Below are 24,271 nucleotides of genomic sequence, written 5' to 3'. Positions count from 1 at the left end.
GAATTTTGACACAAAACACAAATATATTGAAGATAACAGAATTAATTAAAGATATGTAGCTTTCATACTAGGTATAGATGCAAATTGCTAGGCAAGGGGGCCATTATATTTAAAGCAAATGACTTTGTGGAAATTAAGTTTAAAAAAATCATGTTCAATAACCAATAGTCCATCCACCTCCTTTAATCCAGAAGGTTTTTTTTCAAGTGGAGTTGAAAAAGCTCCATAATAATTTCCAACCAGCCATGCTATGTGCCACCTGTATGAGACAGATCATACAAGAATCTACAGTTAATGTCTCAAAACGGGCAATAACCTCCCATCCCTGTGAGCTTACCTGGCTTGTAAGTTATTCCTGGGGGGAAGAGGAATCCCTGCTGGGCTGCAGCAGCCGCTGCCAGTGTCCGCTGGTCGTGTGGAAAAATTGGGATCATGAGCGGAGGCATGTGACCCTGAACCTGCTAAACAGAAGAGAGCCTCTGATCAGAAATAGCACAAATTTGTCTTGACAGGTATTTCTCCAGCACTGATAGTGTTCTTGCGTTCACACAGTCCCACGGAACCCTGCCTTAATGCAATCCCTGCCAACTCTACATTATCACATCAAAGCCTTCACAAACATTGTTCTCCCTCAGTGTCAAAGGTGTAACAGTTTCAGTGAGTTGCATGTTTTCTWACTTTTTCCTGGTACCCTATTACATTTTTTTTAAATTAATATTCCCTGTCCTGGTGCAAGGTAAAAAGGTACAAAACGCACCAAAGTTTGGGGTTTTTTTAAAAGTATTTATTATTTCTGGTAATTTTTCACAAATTTTCTCATCTTTGGTCACAGACAGCAGAGTGACAAGCATTTAGAAATAACATAACACTGCAGYATCTATTTTGATGTTCAAATCTGAGTAAGTTTAGGGTAATTTTAATTCTGAGATCTTACAACTTGGTATTGTTCACATATATACCGACAACTCAGGTATGTTATTTCTAAATCTCACCACAGTACTAAAGAGACTTCCAGTTAACACCACAACTATTAAGATTTAAGGGTCCAACATCTTGACTCCTGAATAAACTAACATACTCTGCCACACACACCTCACTATAAGATATGAATTGCTTGTCTGTCTAAGCAGTTTTATAGCTTTATGCACCATCGTGTAGCTTGGTAATTATGGAGCTGTATTCAGAGACCATTTCAGAACAAAACCTACTATATCAAATTTAATTTGACTGTAATAAATATATCAAAAAACCACAAACATGGAAAAGGGAAAAAATTCTTCACCTTATACTAGCATTTGTATTCAGCATATAGAGATTTACATGATGGAATCGTGCCTGTTAAATGCACATGGTAATTTCCTAATTCTTTAATTTACCTGTGTTTCAGAGACAGTGGCTAGGATTGCAAAGAGTTTTTATCCATCATTCCTTAACCTCAGCAGTACCCAAGGGTTTGACTAGGATTTTTCTGATTAGCAGTTAGGCAAACATAAAATGCTTTTTATATCAAAGCTGGCAAATATAAGAAAAAATGGGGCATTTAGGCAGAAAAAAAAAAAAAGAGTCCCTCATCCTACCATAAATCGATGAAATTAAATACTATTAAAAACTTAAAGTACACTTCAAGCATTTTTGTTGCATTTAATTCCTAAAAAACTTTTTTGGTCAAATCCCATATGTTGACCTATGACATTGTTTAAATAGTGCCAAATTTTCTTGTCATATCCCCATTACTTTCACGACCATTGATGCAGTGCAGAAATGCTACTGTGTGTCTCCATGAGGGTTAATTTACCAACAACTCTTCTCTTGGGAAAGCCCTAAGATGGAGGTTAATAAAGGTCAGGCAAAAAATAAACACTTTACAGTATTTTTTGAATCCATTCCTCAGGAAAATCAACTTATAATAAAAAGGTCTTTGTGCAATTACTGCTCTGGCACTGGGGCGTGAAAGAAACTAGCTTTACGCAGCTATTTCTCTCATTTTAGCTGAGGTAGGCCTGGCTGTGTGTTTTAGGTTATGCATTAAAGTTGGTCAGATTGGAGTTGATCCCCATGTGCCCAGAAGAGGCATTTAGCTCTGATGGAATGGTGCTGATTTTGCTGCATGGTGTTTCTATACATTGGCTCTGCAGGAGGAAAGCAAAGGAAACCACATGCTTTGTCTGATAGAAGAAACTATACCGGAAGAAACTCAGTGCAGTACAACTTACAAAAATTTGCAGTAGTTCCTAACTAGCAACTAATGAAATGGGGCCAAAATACTAAGAAAGGTCCCCCAGATGGGGTTGCAAAGGTACAAGACTCCAACACAATCTCACAAGATACAGGAGAGATCAGGGTGCTGTGGTTTGAGTGAAAGTGCAAACACACCCTCACCACTACCACCCTCCATTGTGTCATAAAGATAATTTGAAACATACCACAACCAAGTCCTACAATGCATTCCTGTAGATTTCGATCCACTCAGYTGTACAGATTTTATTTAAACTCTCAAATAAATGCAATTCTCTGAGTTTGGAGAATTACCATCTCATCTTCTGGCTATCTGCTATTCTTCCTATTCTGAATTCAGGATCAAGTCTTCAGTCTATATAAATCTACATARCTTTGATTAAGGGTTACATTTAGGCTGTAAGTTTGAATTTACACTGGAGAGATTTATACAGACTGAAAAAAGCCCATGCTGAACGGCCACCATTCTCTCTCACAGGTCTTCTTTCTGGCACACTTTAAATATTATTCCTGCATAAATGTTGGGTTTACAAAGAATTATTATGGACATAGRTGTTCATTTCCAGCACGGGTCAACAGAAAAGCATTATCATCGAAAAGGAAGAGAATGTAGAAGAATCACTGAGCATACAATTATTAAATATATAAAATGAATGCAAAAAAAATCCAGTTAACTCCTTGATTTTTGACAATTTCTGTTTCTGAGAGTTTTATTATGTTGAAGGTGATGGTTTTGATTTTACTGAGGGGGGGGAGAAATTGGGAGGAGGGGTTGATTGGTGTTCTTCATAAAATCGGCTACAYGCCCAGAAATTTTAATTGCTGAGATGTTCCTCAGGTCTTTCTGAAAGACAAGACGGGAGCAGATGCCCAAGAAACACTCTGACTCTGTCTCTTCCCATTCGTAAAAATAGCGTATTGTTGGATCGGCGCTTTCCCCTTTTGTCTCCTCTGTGCTAAGTCGTTGATGATGCCATTTTTTGCCATCTGCCCCAGAGCTTCATTAAAGATACATGAATGGACTAACTGGGCTGCTATCTTGTGAGGAACAGGTGCTATTGTTTGTCCCCAAAGACTTGCACTAAAGATCTCACTCAGAATACTTGAGAAAGAGCATCTGCAGCAGTCAGTCAGAGAGTAACTTGGCAGAGCCCATGCTATGGGCTAATATGCAAACAGAGGCACTCAGGGGGACTCATTTTCTCTTTCATGAAGTTTTTTTTTTTGAGGGTGTTTTTTTGGTTTTGGGTAGTGAATGTTTGATTTTGAACAATCCTGCCAGTCAATATTTTTAACTGAATGTACAAACCCTGGAGGAAACCTGAATATATTCTATCCAATATTCAGTTTGCTATCTCAAGTAAATTCAACTCTCATATAAAGCTACCTCATGAAATTAATCTTAGTTTCTGTACAACAAGCCCAGGTTTAACTGTGTTAAACACAAAAATCTGCTAAGATTAGGGGACTCTTAAAAGGTAGTGTACCATTCCTTTAATATCCCATCACAACTCTGACGGCCCTTGGGAACTGATTACAGCACTTCCTTGCCTGAGATCTAAGTCAGGAAGCAACTTTAGAGCAAATCAGCCCTGATTAGTTCAAGAAACAACTTCCAATTTGATTCTCCCTGAAATAATAAAAGCCGGTGGCCTGTTTGATAAGCTGGGCAAATCTGCAGTGCTTTGTCCCACAGTCCTGTGAGTGATAATCTCAGAAGCTGGCTGAACAATCCTCCTTGTTAAAAGTCATTGATAGTTAGTGTTGTGCATGGAAAATGTAAGCCAAAGTGATATGTTATACAAAAATAATGCTTTGAATTAAAAATGATCTGCTTCTTTTGGATAAGGGGCACAGCACATTTTGTGAGACTGAGGAAGAGGAAGGGTTTTATCTTTGAARACCAAAGCTGCCTCTGCAACAACTAACATTGCAAGTAGAGAGCTAAAAGCATTCAGAGAAAAGGGTGGCAGCAGTGCAGGCAAAGACACAGCTCACACATTTCTGCTTAGCTGTGAGGATCACAGGTTTCAAGAGCAGAAGCAATCCCACCCCATAGCAGCAGATGAATTCCTCTTCCTTTAGAACAAACTTCACAAGTTGCCTCTCTGCACAATTTRCTTCAGTAAAGGGCAAAAGTGCCATCTTTTCAAGAGAAAGCGCAATCTTTATAATATTTCACCCATTCTTTAARGCTTTTCTTTTCTTTCATTACATCCATCACTAGTATAAAACAGTGTGAATAGCTAAATATGTTCTAATTGCCTACAAAAATACAGCATTGCTATTTAAAACCATTGCCACCTCCTTCTTCAACCAATTAMATTTCTGGACTCTGTTCCCAAACTGTGGAAATCTTGAGATTTGTTTGGAATCTAACAGACTACTCCACYGCAAGTTAGCTGAGAAATCAATCTTTGAATTTACTGATTTTTTTTTTCTTTAGTATAGGATGAACAGAACGCTTCGTTGTTGTGATGTTGCAGCCTCAGTGAGAGCCTGTGTTGTTCACAGGGAGGTTTAGACCTTTCATAGTTTAAATTTTAATTTCTACCTAAGTCTTTTTAACTGCTTGAGTAATTGGTACACCCAGACTACAACTTTAGCCTAAGCCCTCATTGAGCTTTGAATTTCCATAGCACAAAGTGTGTTGGAAATTTTCTGGCCTCTCATTTAGAAACTACAGTGTAATAGATTTCCAGGTAATGGCAGCATATCAAGTAAGGATGTGCATTTTCAGACTGCTCAAAATATGTTTGTATGATAGAACATAGATGCCATAATGGATAGCTCAACAGGTTATATTTTAGGCTGATTTATTTTAAAAGTCTTAATGGCACTGAAAGCAGTGTTTGTGCCCCCAGAACTATTAGAGCAACACTTTAAATATCCTGTATGTTATATATATTTACCTAATCTGGCCTTTAAACAGTCTCTATACAATTCATGGCACAGTTACATTGATATCACCGTTAGTTTTTTATTTATTTCGATAACTAGTGTTGGGCTTTGTTGTACTTTGTAAGAGAAGAAATATTAGGAGTTTTGAAAATTTAAATTGTATTTTGACTAAGTCATTTTTGAGGATGCTGCAGGACCACAARCAACATATTAAATAAAGAAGCATGGACTTCTTTTTGAAAGCTTCATATGTGAAAGCCAGAGGGACTGGGTAAAAGTTTAAAAGCAGCTACATGCTGATTTCTGCAGGTTTGAGCTGAAATCTCCTCCCCAACTCTGCCAATATCWTAATGAACTCATGCCATCACTGAGCCCTTTCATGGCCTCAGAAATTATCTATTTATAAAAACTGCAGAAGGATTGATCTGAAAAAAAAAAAAAATGTTTTGAAGGTGTTTTTGATTACAGGTGAATTGTTTGTGCTGTTCTGGTGACAAAAAGTGACCGTAAGGCCAAGTTAGCTGGATTATAAAGGATCTGGCTACTTTGTGTGCAAGTGCAGCTGAGCCTTTTGCTCCGRGCTCTCAAATATGACTGATAAACTCCCAAGGCTTTGAATTAATGGCSGTCAATGCCCAACATTCTCAAATGTAAAGATAATACACGAGTGTGGGCCCAAAAAAGCGAGAAATCCCCKCTAGGGAATAATCCCAGGGAAGCACCTGTGACTCTGCCTGAGGAGGAAAGGAATTGGAGGAAGAAGGGCTCCAGCAGACCCAAAGTGATCCCTCAATCACTGTCTCATAGCTAGGACACTGAAAATCATGTCAATACAGCCCCCACACTGAAAATTATTCAGAGACTACTTTCTGCTCCTGTTAGCAATACAGAACCACTGGAGATCTATCTATATAGGGAGGTATATTATGTTCTAATTTATCTGCCATCTAATTATCTGCAGTCTAATTGAAAAATGTTTCCTCTCGTTGAAAGTACATGAGCCACAAAGAAAATGTCTGCCAATGGGATCCCAGGGGAAGTGTCGGCAAATAAACTGTAAAAAAGATACCATAGGCTTGCAAAGTGAGAACATTTCAGTCTGGAACTACTATAGAATAAAATATGTAGCCCACTATTGATTTTATAAAGGGATTGTAACTGTTATTTCCTTTCTTTTCCCCTATCATTTTTTTTTCATTTGTCCAATGCATCGGAGTGATTTGGAGATTTAAGTCTACTACAGTGGCCACAACATTAATGTGAAAATTGTAGCCATGATCATACAGAGAAACAGAGTATCCTTATTTTTTATTATGTTTTTTCCTCATCACTTTGAAACTTTAAATTAAATAAACCTAAATTCCACCTACTTGGGAAATCAAGAAGGAAGCAACAGAAAAATACTGCCAACATCACTAGAAACAGAGCAGTTTCAAACACTAGATATAATTTAATTTCTATTAGCTTCTCATTATGTTGTCCTGTTTTTATCTAGCTTCTTAACTATCTGGAAATACAGAATTCAACTAAAGATGATCTCATGAAGTTAGAAGTATGATAAATGGTAATTAAACCTATTTAAATTGTCTGTATTTTAAGAAACTCTCACTAGGAGGGATGGAGAACATATCTGCTATAGAGAAATAAATAAAACATGTTATGCAAAAGTGAATTTATAGTTCATTTGGAATTAGAGATCTACCACCTTTTCAATCCATACAAATGCATAATCTTGTCAATTAAATATTATTGTTAAGGTCTAGTAGTATGTTAAAATCACTTTAAAGTGCAACTAAGGAAAATTCATGTGTGTTTATTACTCCTTAAGGGTCTATTAGTGGGTATTTTATTCAGATTTGTGTTGTAAAATCTGCATAAACTCAGCATATTGTTATCCCCATGTGTGCATTTGTTTGGTTAAAGCATAACAGCAAATCTCTATTACTGCAACTTCTGGAAAAGTCAAGAGAACTAAAACAGTCCTAATTTTAATCAGATACAAACAGTTATCTCTACAGAAGTGAAGAGTTGACTATTATGCAAATTGTCACAGTTAGTGGTCGCCAAGCCATCACAGAAGACTGAGCAAGTCAATTATTTCAGATATTTCCAAAGACTAGTGAAGATGTATGTTTCTCATTTGCACCTTGTCTCACTCATGCCAAAATAAGAAAAATATTGCAGCCTAATGATACTTGTTGATATTTTATACACAGTAGCTCCATTACTTCAACTCAAAATATAAATTATGTTAGAAAACCCTTATTAGCTATGTTTTTATGGTGATATCAAAATGTGCAAGATTTTTGGATACTTTGAAATTTCCTGTTGGTGGAAATACTTAGAGCAAGAGATGCTTTAAAATTTATGTTTGGTATTGGTGCTTTCAAGCAGAGTTTCTCCCCACACCCATCTATTCTAGACAGAGTTTTTTTTTTCTTTTTTAATACTAACCATTACTAGTTATTAATATGAAATTAATCCCCTCAATGTACAGTAGAAAAAAAAAATCACCTCATACTACAGAACTGGTGGTTACTAAAGGAGTGATTGTCTTTCACTTTGAAATGAAGCTCCAGCAAAAGTAGGAATAAAACCAAAAAATCTTTCAATGCCTCTGATCAAAAATCCTTCTGCCCTGTGGGGTTAAAAAAAAAGGTGAAACAAAATAATGGAACATATTTAAACAAAATATGTCTGAAATTCAGGAGGGCACCAATCAAAACAGGACTTYTGCCATTTTTTTCACAGTGGGAAAAATTTTGTTCTGAGCAGCGTACTCTTTTTAAAGCTTTCTATATTTTCACTGATATTCCAAGATTTGTAACTATATTGTAATGCCACTATGTAGGGACTTGGATACATCACACACKTTACAAGTATTAATTAATTCAAGCTCAAATCCCAGTCAGGGGACAGTACTACACCGACAGTTTACACAGAGGACTCTCAAAGAGGCCTGGATCTCTTTTCCAGTGGCAGAAGTGAAGATGTRTGGTGGGTAGGAATCAATTCCATCGTAATCTGTTGCTTGTAACCATTACATCTCAGCACACAGCTGTACCAAGAGCCACCCGAGGTGCAGGGCTGTGGCTCACGAGGGACATGATCTGTTGGAAAATCAGGGGGCAGTTTTGAGCTGGTCCATGCCAGCCCTACACAGTTTAACCTCCAACAYTTGTATAATGGCAGGATACAAGGGTGGAGGTGAGGCACAGGTGCAAGAAATAGAAGCCTTTCCAATCCCACCCAGTCCTGTGGCTGATTTCTGCTGGTATTTATAATAAAGAAGAATAAATTCAAAGAGAAGAAGAGGAGAGTATTGCTATTTTTCCTCAAGCTTAAATGCATAATATTCAAGAGACTAGGTCAAAGGAGTTAYTCACATCCAGTGAGAATATTCCTGCTCCTGTATATTTTTGAAAGATATTTAATGCAGAATAGTAACCTAGATAACTTCCAGAAATCATATGATGTTTATGGAGTGTTTAGATCGAAACACAAAGGGTTATCAAAGGCAATTATGTGGAGAACTAGCTTAATGCAGAAAACTCCTGTGTCTAGAGATCAAAGTCAAATCAGAATACTGATTGCRTGCAAAAATTAATTTGTTCCATCTCTTCCTGGATTCCTCAGATTTTGACATGATCTGACCATCTTTACTCAGAAAAGGATGCAGGGAAGCGGTGTGTTTGCACAGTATGACTGAGGTGATTGCCACCGCTGGTGCACGGTAATTATTGCAAATTTGGGAACAAGCACCGGAGTTTCTAAACTTCCAGTGACATACAAACAGCCTTCGTGCTTCCTGCACCGACTGTCTCACTCAAGTGGATTTTATGGGCTTCTCAGCCTTCCACAGCATTCATGATTAATCCACAAAAACGTTGTGAAAGAACAAAATCATTTAAAAGGTAAAATAAGGCAGGAAATCAGGAAATATTTAAAATGAGCACTGCGTATTTCTTATCCAACTTTAGGTATTAAAATTCCAGCAATTAAAATCACAGCTCTAGCTCAGATAGAAAACCACACTGCTGCGCTGCCTTTTCTGCACCCGAGGAGGAATGCCAATCTTCCCATTTTCTGGCTTTCCCCAATTTGTCCGAACTCTGGCATCACTTAAGGCGCGTTTTCGGCTCCGACTCGTGCGATCGCGCTCGGTTCCAGGCTGGGTGATTCCCCCGGCTCCCCGAGCAGCCGGCGGGAGCCCTGGCACGGAGCGGAGCCGCAATTCCCGTTTTCCCGGCCGCCCGCTCCGCAGCCCCGGCGCTGGATGGGGCTGCTGCCATCAGTGCGGGCTCGGAGCCGCGCAGAGCTCCGGGCAGCAACAATGGCCCTTTGTCCAGCTGTGGCCGCTTCCCCCTCCGCAGCCAGGCCTTATCTGCTCAGGAAATGCCTGCTTTAACTGACAGGTAGGAGATTAAATCTACAGCTGCCGAAACACAATCTCCGCTCTGTTAGATAGGCTTTCATTGAAAAGCACTACAAACACATAATTTGTTTATGTTGTACCAGCAATCTTTGACAAAGCAGACTGTCTAGCTGAGACAAATGTGGTTAAACCCATTTATTGTATTATTTCTGCTACACAGAACAAGCTCTTAAAACGTAGAAACTACACAAGGCACAAAGCTCTAGCTGTCTCAAGGAATCAAGAATAGATGACTTCTTGTTACACTAGCCCCCTTTACACAGAATAGCATGTGCCCTCCTGGAAAACATCCACTGTGATTTCTTTCTTTTCCTTTTCATTCTCCCCTCCACACCAATCCCCCCCCCCCCCCCCCCCCCCTTTTTTTTTTTTTTCTTTGAAAGGGGATGGTTCAATGATGTTTATGTTTCCAGGTTTTAAAGTTTCTTTTGTTTTCTCTAGCATCAATAGCTATAAAATAACTAAGTCGCTCAAAGGATTCCTTTAGTTTTAAGAAACAAGGGGATATTTTTGAGAGTCTACTTCTCAAAGAAAGAATAATTTTCCAGACACACTGTCTGGTCTTCCTGACTTAATGCATGCTYAAACCAAAGTTTTGCCTGACTAATGAATGCCGGACTGACACCCCCCACCACTTCTCTCTCTGTTTTTTAATCATCAATCACCTGTTTCTCAAAACATTACTTCATTTTTGTTACACCTTCTGCCTTATTTTAAAATAATATTGCTGACTGTTTATTTCAAATGAAAGGCATGGGGAACTGATGAATTAAGTGTTTATAAATCTGAGTTTTCAGATTGAAAACAACCTTTTCCATAATGCAAAGGCTTTATAAGTAAAACCTGTCCTTTAGCCCCAATTTCTCCTGGCCATATATTACTCCTAGTAAACTGTTGCAAGARCTAAATGAGTGCTATATACTGAATATGAGAAGGTCAGTGCCTCTCAGGAGGAGAGCCTCAGAAACTCTTACTCTGGTGGAGCAGGACAGACTCCCAAGAACACTCTGGCCAATGGCATTCTTGTCTTTCTATATTTAAGACTCCATTCTCTGCCGATCTGCATATGCACCTCCAATTAATGTTCCTGGGAGTTGTGTGCACACACAGATGTGCTCAGCCACTGGCATATTAAAACAACCCTTCACTCCAGTGAAATTTAGAAAATGAGCTTTCCCCRTGTCATTAATATAGATGCTCAATAAGGAAGATCTTGTAAGCCACAGAATTGCTGCTCTAAAGGTTAGTCATAATTAAAAGGAAAAGGAATAGGAAGAGTAGTCAACATCTTAATGTTTCATCGCTCACATTACTTCTATAACCCTCCTGCCTCTCCTGGGGCATTCTCTTCCATACCCTTTTGCAGCATGTTGGTGTCTGTATTATTTTATTTAACCTTAATCACAGCATTCATCTCTGGGTTTGAGAGGAAGCTATAACAGAGCTACCCTAYGAGCTGCCACTCAGAACATTCAGTTTGGCATAAAATTAAAAAAGTATGCAATAAACTGGCTGAATCCATAGGGAATCCCTCAAACAGCATGGATAATGAGGGGAATCCATAACAGACATAAACAAACCCAGAAAGATGTCTGGGGCCAACATCATTATGTAAGATATATGCCCAAGATGTATGGGCATACGTTTGAATGTTCAAACTGAGTCTGTATTAGATTGATTGAATCTCAGCATGGGGTTCAGTTAATAAACAAACCTTGCCTTCAGAAAATATTTGGAGCTGAAATCATGTATTATAGCCAGGCACCTACTACATGTGGCACCATGATGCCCTTCTGCCTTAAAGCTTTGTTAAAACACGATGGTAAAGGAAATTAGAAATCCATACTACCAGAGGAACAGATACAATTTTCAGGTTAAGTGGCACCACTCTAAAGGCAGTTGTTATCCACAGACTGTATTTCAGTCTATGCACCAGGGGCATATGAATAGAATTCACATTAAAAATTAGAGACCGTTTTGAATCTTTGGGCTTTGATTCACACTTCCCATGTTTTTTAAACATGTTACTCATATTCTCATAAAGGATACAACAATAATGCTAGCAAATCTTTTTGGTAATTATTAATTTCACTGTAGAATAGCTTTTTTGCTATGCTTGGCTTGTTAAAAAAATGCATTTTGCTCACCTCAGGGTACACCATTAGCTTGCATATTTGCTCTTTTCCTTTTTTTCCAGGTTTTGTTTAAATATTCTTCTTAAACCTGTATATTAATCACTGCTCAGAGGGCGAAAGAATTTGCAGGAGCAGCTGAAGTGCTACTTTTTTTCCCAAAGTAGGAACTAGTTAGTGCTGATACTTTTTGCTCATTGGAACAGGAATGAGAGATAAAGAAAAAAAAAATTGTAGTAAGGATGAGGGCTGACTGGGCAGTAGAGTCCAACAGATCAGTCTAACATAATAGAGTCTTCCAAAATTGTGAGCTGCAATGACATGTGCTAGTGACGTCAGATCCAAAAAGTTATCATTGTAATGATTTTGGTCACCAGGTCAGTCAATAAAGAAACAAGAGAAGGATCTTTACAAAAATGTCTATCCAAAATCAGAGCAAAAGACAAAAGGTTTTTTCAACAGCTCTGTTCCAATTCTTACATCTGTGTTTACCTGTGAGCTACTGCACTCCATTTTGAAGCTGTGTTTTGGTGTTCAACTATACAGGAAACCACCACAAAATATCTCAGTGTATGTACCTGTAGCACCTTAGCTCTCCAGAACTCTGTCTACATGTTTAGGTACATTGAAGATGACTTTAGGKAAATTTGTTTACTCACTAAGAAGAGATTAGTCCTAAGAAGTGGRCTGTAGAAGCTCCTGTGTAGTCTGTGCCATGATAAAGTCACACATCTTACCAAGCAGAAGCTTTCCTATCAGACATTTTCTTAAAAGGAAAGTGAATATCCCTTTCTCTCTGTATATAAATACATAAGTGTATGTAAATACATAAGTGTATAGCTATGTTTCTATATTTCATTTTATAAATATAAAATCATATTCTGCATATACATAGAGGTACATATAGAATGTACAGACCTATATATATGTATAAAACATTTCTATACATATATTTTTTATGAATAATCTCAAATATATGTTTATATATATATATATATGTTTATATATATATGTAGAACTTGTTTTCCTCCTTTTTCCCCAAATCCCTCACTCAGTATTTCTGTGTTCTTAGATCCATCCAGCTATCCAATTTCCCTGTTACACTCCTGGATAATCTCTATTTGAATTACTTCCTTTGACATTCAAACTTGTGTTTCTGCAATGCTTACTCTGGGAAGACCACTTTTATCAGGAGATGTACCTGGAGCAGGATACATTTAWCAGGTTTGCTGCTGAATGAAGAAGTCAGCAACCTGAGTAACAACAAGAAAGTATTTTTTAAATCATTCTATCACTCACATCCATTACTGCTGGATTTCATTCCATCTCTTCTATTTATCAAATAATTTTTTTTTCTCTGTCTCTCATTCTATTCATTCCTCACCTTTTGTCTCTTTACAAAACTTTCAGCATTAGCATTTCCTCTTTTKGGGGGTAGGTTTCATGTATGTAAAGTAGGTATCCAGCAGAAAATTCTCCTTTTTAGGTCACTGATACCAAGAAAGTAATGCCCAAAATTGTCAACAAAATTCAATCAGAAGGAAGGACACCACAGTTAAGTGTATTTGGCTTTCTTGTCTTTTGGATGGCCATTGTCACAAATTCAGGAAAAGCTTAGACATAAAAGTAGCACCACATCAAGGAAATGAGGACACCTACAAACATCTGGTTTTTAAGACAGACGCATGCAGCTGAAACAAATTAAAATTGTGATTTTCTAAAACCCTCCTGCTGCACTCARGTGTCTTCTGAGTAAACAATTCTCTTACCCAAACCCCCTGTTTTGTTAGTGCATGTCTTCCTCCCCTGTCTTTTCAGGTAAGTAAGACTTCTCAAGGAATAATTTTCTATTTCAGTTTAGGCACTCCTTTGAAACTATTTTTCAGGTTTTTAGGTTTTGAAGTTTTTTGTTTCTTTGTCATTGTAAATCAGTCTAATTTCAAAACTAGAACAGAAGAAAGTACAAGAAGGTAGGATACCAATATAAAATTTCTGAGATGTGAGGACAAATGGGCTGAACAGGATCAATGTGAGATGCACAGACTAGCTAATCTACGTGCTCATTTTTGACTACACTGGTACTGCATTTTCAAGGGACATGAAGGGGAGATGTGTGATAATGTATTTTAAGGAAAACAGAGGAAGATATTTTGCTTTCTGCTGGTCAGTAACGCGCTGAAATTATTTAACGCTTAGACCCAGAAATGTCCATCCATGATTTTTAGAGTAGATCAGATGTCTCTGAGATATCACTGCTCTCTATCTACTTTATTCTGTGGCTGAATAGAGAAATACCCATCCCATTTTCACCCATACGTGCCTCCCTGGTACCGCTGCCCCATGGCTGGTGCATGTGGTGTTGTGCTGTTTGTAGCAGTGCACACCCATCCCATCTCAGCATTCCTATTGTATTTTTTCAGTGTACATCTCGATTCTCTCTCCTGGAAATCTGGACCTTGTTCAAATCACTCATTCGTTTTCTACCCTCACTGTCTGACTGGCTTTTGCTGTTMCTTCTCACTGCTATAACCTCTGTGCTATGCATAATAAAAATCTTTCCCATCTGAGTTGTCTGCCATGGTTACTGGAAATTTGCTGTATGTACCATTCCCAAGAGCAGGAAAGGAAGGCACCTTTACTGCAATTGGATAAATATCACCTTTTCTTTAAAAGGAATGTTTACCCTCAGTGAAACTACATCTAATGGTGTCTGCTAGGCTACCCCCACCTCTGCAACTGAATTCCATTAATTTGCATTTTACTCCTTCTTGTGTTGACATAATAACTGAAGTATATGCTCCTTTTCACTTTTCATCCCTTGAATTAAGGAAAAAAAAAGACCAATTCCCTAATATTTCACAAAACTTCACCAGAAAATGTAGCTAGGGTAAAAACGATCTGATCACTGCCTACTTATGATGCTTTTTAACTGAGTTTGCATGTTAATTTATTGCATGCTTTGTTTGTAAATGTGCTTCTGAAATAAATGAAGCATTTACAAATATGATTAATCTACAGATTCAGAAGCACGCAATAAAGAAACAAATTGCTGAGTGCCCTTGTACTTTTACACAGAAGCTAAAATACAACTTTCAAATGTCTAAGACTGCCTAGCTCTGTTTTTTTCTTTCAATAAAGTTGTTTCAAATGGAAGTTTTCAGCAACCAAATTTTTACTCAGTTCCTGGTTCCAGTTTCATTTATACTAGTGTAACTCAGAAGCAACTGCAACATATGCTGTAAACCAACACCAGTGTAAACACTGTGTAGATGAGGTCAAAATAAGGCTGTTATTGTATGACTTTTAAAGTGTTCATGTAGATTAATATTCTCACCCCTTAACAGATTTAGACACACCAGCATGAAGGCAGAAATGCAACAAGTTGAAAATTCAAAGTATATTTACTAGTATATTTTATGCCACTCACATTTTCAGTCAGACCACCCAGAGCAAAGAAAAGAAAAAGCCACAACAAAAAAAGCCCTCTGCATTGTTTGCAATAATATGGAAGGAAATTGAGTGTATATTCTCTTCTTCCTGTATTTTCCAGCTAGATTAAGCTGTTGTCTTCACAATTGCCTCCCAGCTGCTGTGACTTGTGAAAACAACAGACCCTGCTCTGTTGTCTGCAGAAAGCCTGGATTGTTATGAGTAACTTTATTGCAGGCACATGAGTGTGTTAAGACTTTAAAACACGCTCAAATGTCATGTGCACACCCAGTGACGGGCAAGAATAATTATGAAAAAACAAGAATTCTATGTCTACGAAACAGTGTCAGACAAAATGGGCCATTCATTGTGTTCCTTTGGGAATGCTTGGACTCTCCAGCCAGAAAACAAAAAAGGCACTTTTTTCCTGCCGTAGGCTGAATACTTAGTTTTGCCATCTGAGCCCTAAGAAAACATGGGCCCCCTCTCTAACTACTGGCTGGCCCGCACACAGTAAAAAGTATTAATGTCCCCCTTTTTTCCAGCAGTTCCCTCTGTGTAGGCTGCGGCCAATGTAAAGTCAATGCAAAGACAAAACAGTTTGCCTAACATTAGTAAAAAAAACATAACTCATGTGCAGTCTGAAAATCCCTCTGACACACAGAGGTTTTATTCTGAAGCATATCCCCTCTGTCCTTCGGTGAGTTACCGTAGCTACTGTTAATGCTTTTAGCAGGTAATAACTGCTGCCTGCTGCTCTCCTTCGAGCTTTCCAGAAGTCTGTGGATGAATCAGATTGCGCACAATTGTTCAAAATTATTATCTAATTGCCTCGTTTGCTACTGTCAGTTTTCACAGTTGGTCTACCCAAACAGAATCTGTCTGCCCCTGAAAGGATTCATAGCAATGGAAACGTAACATGGCTTAGCTCAACATCAGATCRTTTTGATATCAGGTTTTTTTCCTCACAGGTGGACCAACTCCAATCTCATCTGAAGAGTGATAAATTGCAAGTGAATAAAAAGCTTTTCGTGCTAGTTCTAATAATAATTTCCATGTCAGACACCATTTGTTTAATGTACATTTTCAAGCTWAGGAACCACATTTGTCCGTGTTTTTTTTGATCTAGCATCTATTCAGCATATTCAGCTGAGTGTCTGTACACCTTTAAAAGAAGTGACCAATTCAGTATTAAATGGGATCAATGTTTTACTGAAATAGAAACAACCCACAGTGACTTGGAAAATCTTTGTGTGCTACCCATAAAAAGACAAGAATTATTTTTTATGAATTTGGCACACTGTCTGAATATGGATTTACAGGTTATTATTTAAGACATTTAGCATGGATTTTACCTTTCCATGCTCAAAGCCGGCCAGGAAATGAGAAAACAATGGAACCATAATTTYGAAGGGCTCTAGTGTGTCTGTATGTTCAATAAGGAGCAACAGAAGGAAAAATGAAGGGCAAATTGTAACTCCCACAATTTTCTGGGTTGCTGTTTTCTTCACTAAACCCTCTTACTCTCCTTAGATAACATAAGTAGATCACATCTACAGCATTAAATGGGTTTTGAAAGGATATGGTGCTTTAAGATTAAATTCTTCCCTTCTTCAGGGCACGAACTGTCCTTTCTTGTTTGTACAGTGTATAAACAGCACCCAGCAGAATATGACAGTGATTCTGACTGGGGTCTCAACCAACTGTGCAAATATTAGTACTTGTAATATTGTAATAGGAGGCCATTATGGTTAATACTGGGTCATGCYGAGATATCCCAGGGGATATCACATCAAAGATGAATGTGCACAGGTAAATTGTCTTGTCCTTTTCTAGGATCTAAAGGAGAAAGGTTTCAGACCACTTCTTGTCACTTGTAATATGAAAGTACAGCCTTAGCCTCAAACATGTAYTTAAATCAGAAACATACAGTAGTACAAAATGAACCATCAGGCCATCCATGAATTTGTTTTAACAATCCAACAACATCACCATTTCTCATTCATCCACTTAGCTTAATTTTCCTACCATCACTTTCATTGCTGAGGTTGTCTCTATTAAGCCATTTTTTGTGCATCATTAACTTTTAACCAGGCATCGATAGCTTTATTGTTTAAATTGCGTATGACTTTATTTAACGTCAGCATTTCTTCTGGCTCCTGACATGAAGTCACATTTTATAACTAATTAAATTGATCCCTGGGAAGCAGAAGCCACTAAACGGAATTATTCGTACCCAAGTGTCAATATATTAAATCAAAGGGCTAATGAGTTGGGTCACTGCTTCTTTTATCTGAAAGCTACTGCAGAATAGAATTCATACCAACCTCTACTTTTTGCTTTAACAATCAATTTTATTTAAACCAAAGGTAACTAATTAATAAATTTTGATATAGCTGTAAATAATACATTTAAGCCTGGTTTTACCACTTGCACACATGTTAAGGTCACTCTTTTAGGCAGAAAAAAAATGTTTTGTTGATACTAACTGTCTAAAAGTGTATTTTTTCAACTTGCATGTGTAAGGAACATTACTTCTAGGTCATAGGAAGCTTCCAAAATGACTTAAAAGGTGTTTTGTCAGTAAACAGTTTTGAGAACTTTTCAGTTTTCAGCCATTTCTATTATAGGCGTAAATCAAGATGAAAATCTGCCTCTTGGAACTGACAATACTGCCTAACGAAAGTGATTAAGAAATGACTAAATTTGTCATGTCAGCTTTTCCTATAGCTCTTGCAGCTGCTGAGTAATATTTTGGATRCTTTCACTATTTACATCTGGACACTACTTTTAAATTCATCACCTAATAATTCATCACCACTCACAGATTTAGTCATAGTTCAGCGTTCTTTGACAAAAGCTTCTAGAGGGTTCAAGAAAGCTATCTTTACTGAAGTTATCTTCAACAAATCTGTTAACATCCAGATTGTTTAAAAAAAAAAAAATCTGAAAATCTCCCATGCCTCAAAAACTCACTTTAGTGCCAATTTGTTTTGCTTGAGAACCAATCAACTTATATTTTACAACCTTTGGAGAGTGCACTTGTATGGGAACAGCAAGTGCACTTTGATACTTGCTAATGTTTATAAGCTATTTATAAGCTATAATTAGACTTGAAGTCAAAGGGCATTAAAAAAAAAATCAAACAAAAGTGGGCTGGGTGTCACTGCCATGCTTGGCTTGGGTGGGGAAGCAAGGATGGGTGAAAATACACCTCCATGTAGCTGCCTAAGCAACTAATTTTTGATGCCGCTTGTCATATTCATAAGGAGATCAGAAAAGAGGGTGAAATAAGACTTTCTCTTGTTCATCCTCTTCCCCACAGCAAATAGGAGGCTGAAAGGAATGTGACTGAGGCCCCACCAGCTCCCTAATCTCCATCTGCAGCTGTACCCCTTAAGCAAAACAAACAAAGAAATTATAAACTGGTTTAAAAGAAATACCTGAGCAACCATTGACAGCAAGGCTGGGATTGTTCCCTTGAATCTAATGGTTATTTTAACACATAATGGTGAATCAAAAATAGGAGGGAAGCAACATCCTTCAAAAACTTGGTTTTGTTGTTTCACCACTAAGATCAAATGCGACACAGGGAACACCACAGATCTTTTTAAAAAATGCATGTTCTTGTACCCACACATCATTTACTTTTTCAAACAGTAAATTAGGGGTTTTCGGCCAGCACAGTGGTTGCCTTATAAAACAACTTTAAATAGTCACTTTTATCCATTTATAAATGGATATACTTTGGAGGGTCAAGTATGTGCTGTTGTTTCACACCACAAATGTTTTCTTTCGTTTCCAATGGTTAAATGTCATGAAAGCGCTTGACCCCACTACAGAACATCATTCAGTATCTGGGGGAAAMCACAAATATGGCTGTACCTGTGGCTGGCATGAGATCATTTAAAAATGAAAGATMATTTCAAAAGTGGATTTTGTAGCAGTGAGACATTTGCACCTACAAATATTTATTAAATATGGACTGCCTTAATATATATTCTGTAGTCTTTATTCTTCTTGAATCTATTTTTTTTTTCAAATATATAAAACTTTTGGAGCTATAGCAACTCTGTCTCATGGTTAGATAAATGGGATACCATGACAGTTCATTGAATATATGTAGAATTTTTTTTCCCACTTAAATGGCTCCTGAAAATAATATCTTTTTGATAGAAATGGGCAAGTTCTACACAAGTATTCATGTCTTTGGTAGAAATAAAGAGTAATGCCTTTAAAGAAAGACTTAAAACACAGTTKTTCTGCAACTCTGTCAACCACATTTTCTGTCCAAGCACAGACGGAGTTTCATGTAAAGAATGTTTCAGAATTGTGTTACAGACTTATGTTGTTGCCTGAGTTCACTGAAAACAAATTTCAGGAATGATGCTGGAGATACACTGGGAATAAATGGTTAAAGATAGACAACAGTAGCAAAATCTGACCACAGCAGTCCAAAAATTAAGCTGTAAGTGCTGCACCAGTGACATTTTAAAATGGGACAAGAGAGTTGGAAAAAAAAAAAAGAGAAGTTTGATTCAGGAAAAGTTCAAATTGTCATCAGTTACAATGGCAACAACTGTTGGCAAAACATGTGGGCAACAGAGGAGGAGGAGAAGAAAGCACTGTTTTCCCAAAGCAAAATGGTTCACTGCACATCACCCAGTTAATGCTGATCAACCAATATTATAGTTAAATCACAGAAAAATCTGTTTCTTCAACTCAGCTACCTAGAAAAGATCCTGGTGATATATTCAAGGCTCAATACTGCCCATGAGAAAACAAAACATGTGAACAATGTAAAATCTACCACTAAATATTTAGTAGTGACCAAATAGAATTGCTGGGAAACTTAACTGTCATCACATTCAAAAATTAATTTAGCTTATGGGTTTGGAGAGTTCTGCAAAACACAAAAAAAAAAAATGGCCCTTGCTAGGGATACTTCCAAATTGTTTTACATGCTGTCTTTCACCAATGATTGTAAAATGATCTAATTAATTTACTTAAACCCTGAACAACTTTATTTTATTTTTAGAAATTAGCAACCTGGAACACATGATTAAGAAAGCCACTTTATTTCTYATGGTTTAAAACAAAATCACTCCTTTTTATCTGATCTCTTCAGTTTCAGGAGAAAAAAATACATAAATACTAGTGCAAAATAATTTATATTATGGGTGTCAGTATTAGAAAAAATTATTCAGGATTCATAAGGGAGAAGGAGATAGACACATAAAATCCAGTTACCACACACCAGTTGGGTTTTGGGGAGAAAAGTGGGAAGGGAGGGTTTGCAGATGTTAAATGTAAGCACAGACATTAATAACCATTAAAATGGAAAAAGAATTGCTCACTAACATGCTAATGCCAATACTTTAAAAGAATTTTTCCCCTAGTTTTTGCCAGTGATTTCACTGTTATGCCATTGCTGTTACTATACTCCAGTGGAAAGTGATTTGTTGATATCCCCTTAGGTCATTCCAAGTTGTATGGAGCCTACAGCAATTAGCTTCTCATGTTTCTGTCAGTTTTCTGGTACTAGACCTTCCTTTTCATTAGATTTTTTCCTCCTGTTCATTTACATTAGATGTTTGTGGTTCTCTTGCTCTGAGCTATACAGATAACAATTAAGCTGAAATGATCCAGACCAACAGAGTGTTCTTTGTACTCTAGAGTTAAGCACAACAATTTCTGAGGGCATTTAATATTTTGCATGAAGAAAGGCAGAGAAAATGTGGTAAGAAACATGAACTATTTATGTAGAGTTTTATGATTTATCTTGGCAAATTTTTGCTTATGATTTTCTCTAAATGTGAGCTCTTGGATGCCTATATATACAGACACAACTAGCCTACATGCAGATTTCCAACCGATGCTACATTCAGAACTGTTGAAGCTAAAGGACAGACTATCTTTATCTCTTCACTCCTTTGGAATCTGTATTTTAAATTCTGCCTATCTATACATTTGTGTGCATCTATTACCTTTTCTCCAAAACTTTAATAAACCTAGTATTTTATGATTAGCTAAAAATGAATAAAGTTTTTTTGGGATCCACATACTTTTGGAGCAATAAAGTGAAAGTCCTTTTTTTAACTTCTAGCTTGGTGCCTAATTTGCAGGTGTACTTCAGAATTATATGTCTAAATTATTTCCACTTTGCCTCAAAGAAGTTGTTGGAATTAATTGCTCCTGCAATAGGCTGTGCCCAGGAAGTTGGTAGAGTAAAACCAGGCTGGCCTGAGAAGTATCAGGACATTAAAATAYGTCAGTAGGATGCTCAAATATTTTCATGAAATTTAGGAAGCAATAATTGCATTGGATTTCTGTGGCAAGTTGAATGTACATCTTTCTGAAATATACATAACAGTCATCGTACATGAAATTTATTTTCATCCATTCCCTGAGCAAAAAAAAAAGGATAATTAAAAAGCAGAGCTCTAGGAAACTGGATGATTTCATTTTGCAGGGATTTGTACAACCACTTCTTTATTTTTGTGTTGAATTACTCAAAGTGAAGCAACAGCTCGCTGATCCAAAGTCAGAAATCATGCCAGCCTCACATGAAAATCACTTTTCGGACAATTAAATACATTCTAGTTAAATCTGAAGCATGTAAATGAATCTTGCTGAGGGTGAAATTAAAAGAATTCCAGCAAGAGATTAGTATTACTGGTTGAAAGAGTAGTAGTGATAAAATATTTCTCAAGTACTACAGAAAATCACAGAAAAGAACTGAAGGCCTAGACACACTCACTCACGGAGACAATTTGGGATTTTGCTAGTGCTAACAGGCATGCAAACAATTTTTCCAGGCCACTTTCCAAAAGCCTCTGAGAATACAGCCTTTAGTGAGTATAGTTTTTCATGAAGGATAACAAATTGACAGCCTAAGAGCTGGAAAACTTATAGGCAGGTACAGAGTAAAAATACTATTGCTATTAAAAAACAAAAGAAAAAAAAAGAATGGATCAGTGATACTAAAAATTAAATGAACTTGTGGTATTTCATCTGTGTGTTTATCTGTCTCTGTAGCATATGGCTTTTGTACTTTGCATGAATCACAATGAAGCATCAAATGCAAAAGTCAAAAGGCAAGTTCACTTATACTTAAAAAGAATTCACAAAAATGACTCTTTCTGTCGAYTGCTCCCATTCAAAGGCCTGAATGAACAGGCTTTATAAATATGGGGTACTCATGGAAGCCTGAACAGCCAAGTATGCCTGCAACCAGATATTTCCTATGTGAATAACTAGACAGGGAATTTTCAAAGGCTTGTAGTAAGCAGTTTCAGCAGCAAATTCTCTCAGCCCTTAGTCACATGTTCCTTAAAAGGAAATCATTAGCAATCTGAAAACTCCCTTTCTTTAGTGTTTTCCAATGTATGCTCAGTGTACTGAGACATACTGTAAGTGATATTAACCTATGCCTGAAACAGCAAGCAAGTTTATATTCTCCTATAAAATCCCGTACACATCCACTGAAGATATATTATGTACCTAACACGCTCCCCAGTTAACATCTCCCACGTTATTCAGTCCCTACTTAATAGATAATAAAGCCACATTCTAAAACATTTTAAAGTGGTCTTCTGAGCCAAGCACTCAGACTCAGGTTATCTGTGCTCAATTCCCAGCTCCACCCAGGCTTCCTGTGAGACCCCGAGCAACTCACTTAAGTGTCTGAGTTTCTTGCCTGTAAAATAGGATAAATAAAACTTCCTTTTTATAACTCTCCTTTTGAGTCTTATCTAGCAAGATTTTGCAGTACTTTAGGGAGAGGAACATCCCTTGCTTCTTGGAAGCAATAGTGACTGAAGAGTGTGAGATCATCCATACCAKGATAAAACATGCAAGACTTTTGAACAGGATTATCTCTGCTCCAGTACCATTCCAACAGCCTCAGTTCAGCTCTACCAGTGACTTGCAATTAATTGTAGTCAATATCTGATATTACAAGGGGAAATAATAATCCCAGGAAAGAATATATGGCTTTTTTTGCTAAGTTTTAAGCAGCATTATGTGTTTTTAAAGGGATCCAATTGCTATTTTTATCAGTGGATTGAACTCTTCCTCCCATATTTTCTAAGCAATTTCTCAGATTGAAAAGACCCTCAAACCTTTGCTTTTCATTTCTGTCCTTTCACTGGTACCCACTTGCTACATATAACCAGCAACATCAGAGCTGCACACACCTTTAAACTGTATTTTTAATCTTGTTCTTCTGGTGATATGTAGGAGCCTTATGAATCCCTCTCATGGTTTATATTGCCACCAGTTATCCCTGATAAATGCATGGTCTGATAGAGTAGTTCTGGGCAGAGTTTATGCAGTTTATGTGTAAGATTGTGAAAAGATGTGCAGTTTGACCACTCAGGATACCTGGGTATATGGTAGACCTAAATGCTTGGATTGGGGGATCATTGTAGGAATTAGCTGTAGATTTTTTTTTATTAAATTCAAGGAATAAGTTATACAATAAGGCTATTTTAAAATGAAAGACCACTAACAACAAATCTTTTCAAAACCTCACTGTGCAGAGATTTCAGATTCTTCAATATTGTGAGGTCTTTGATTATACTTTTGATTTTTAAAAGGGCTTTTAAACAATGAATGAATCAACCAACTGTGCACTAACAACCTTTCCCATAACTGTGGCTATGAATATTAAAAAAAAAAAAAAGGAAAATGGCAGAACAAACTAATAGACAGAGGAAAGCGGATTTCTCAAAGACACCCAGCACAGACTTATGCATACATAGCTCCTTCCCACCTTTACACTGTCTCTACGCATCACAGTAAAGTTCTCAAATTATTATACCTAAAATTCACCTCCTATTTATTATAAAATTAGTCAGAAGAAACTCATGTTCTTGTAACCATATAAGACTAGAACTACTCCCCAGTAAAAATTTTTGTCAGCATAAAGGAATGACCTATATAAATACTGTATTTTTTATTATTCAGAACTTTCTTCATTTTTTCCAGTTTTTCCCACCACTCTACTTAATATTGCTGCATGCTTTTTGCCAAAACAAATTCAATATCTTTGATGGTATGATGTGTGTATAATCCACTTGTGATTTTTCAGTTAAAGAAGCTATCCCAAACTCAAGGGTGTTATAACTTTTTTCTA

At 37.1% G+C, this 24,271-nt stretch overlaps 1 protein-coding gene across 4 annotated transcripts in view; it reads right to left on the bottom strand.

Annotated features, from left to right (window-relative positions):
* SOX6 (SRY-box transcription factor 6) overlaps positions 1 to 24,271 on the bottom strand; it is a 252,853-nt gene that overhangs the window by 91,173 nt on the left and 137,409 nt on the right. For 2 of the 4 annotated variants that reach the window (XM_057369294.1, XM_057369296.1), the window contains exon 7: positions 338 to 461. In XM_057369294.1, the coding sequence (XP_057225277.1) occupies positions 338 to 461 (124 nt within the window). The remainder of the gene's footprint in view (positions 1 to 337; positions 462 to 24,271) is intronic. The other 2 variants (XM_057369295.1, XM_057369297.1) reach the window with 1 other exon arrangement.

Source organism: Malurus melanocephalus, unplaced genomic scaffold (assembly GCF_030028575.1).
Source record: "Malurus melanocephalus ecotype Western Australia unplaced genomic scaffold, MMel_1.1 scaffold_106, whole genome shotgun sequence".
NCBI classification, from domain to species: Eukaryota; Metazoa; Chordata; class Aves; order Passeriformes; family Maluridae; genus Malurus; species Malurus melanocephalus.
Note: the sequence above shows the minus strand (reverse complement) of the source record. Positions and strands in the feature narration are given on the sequence as shown.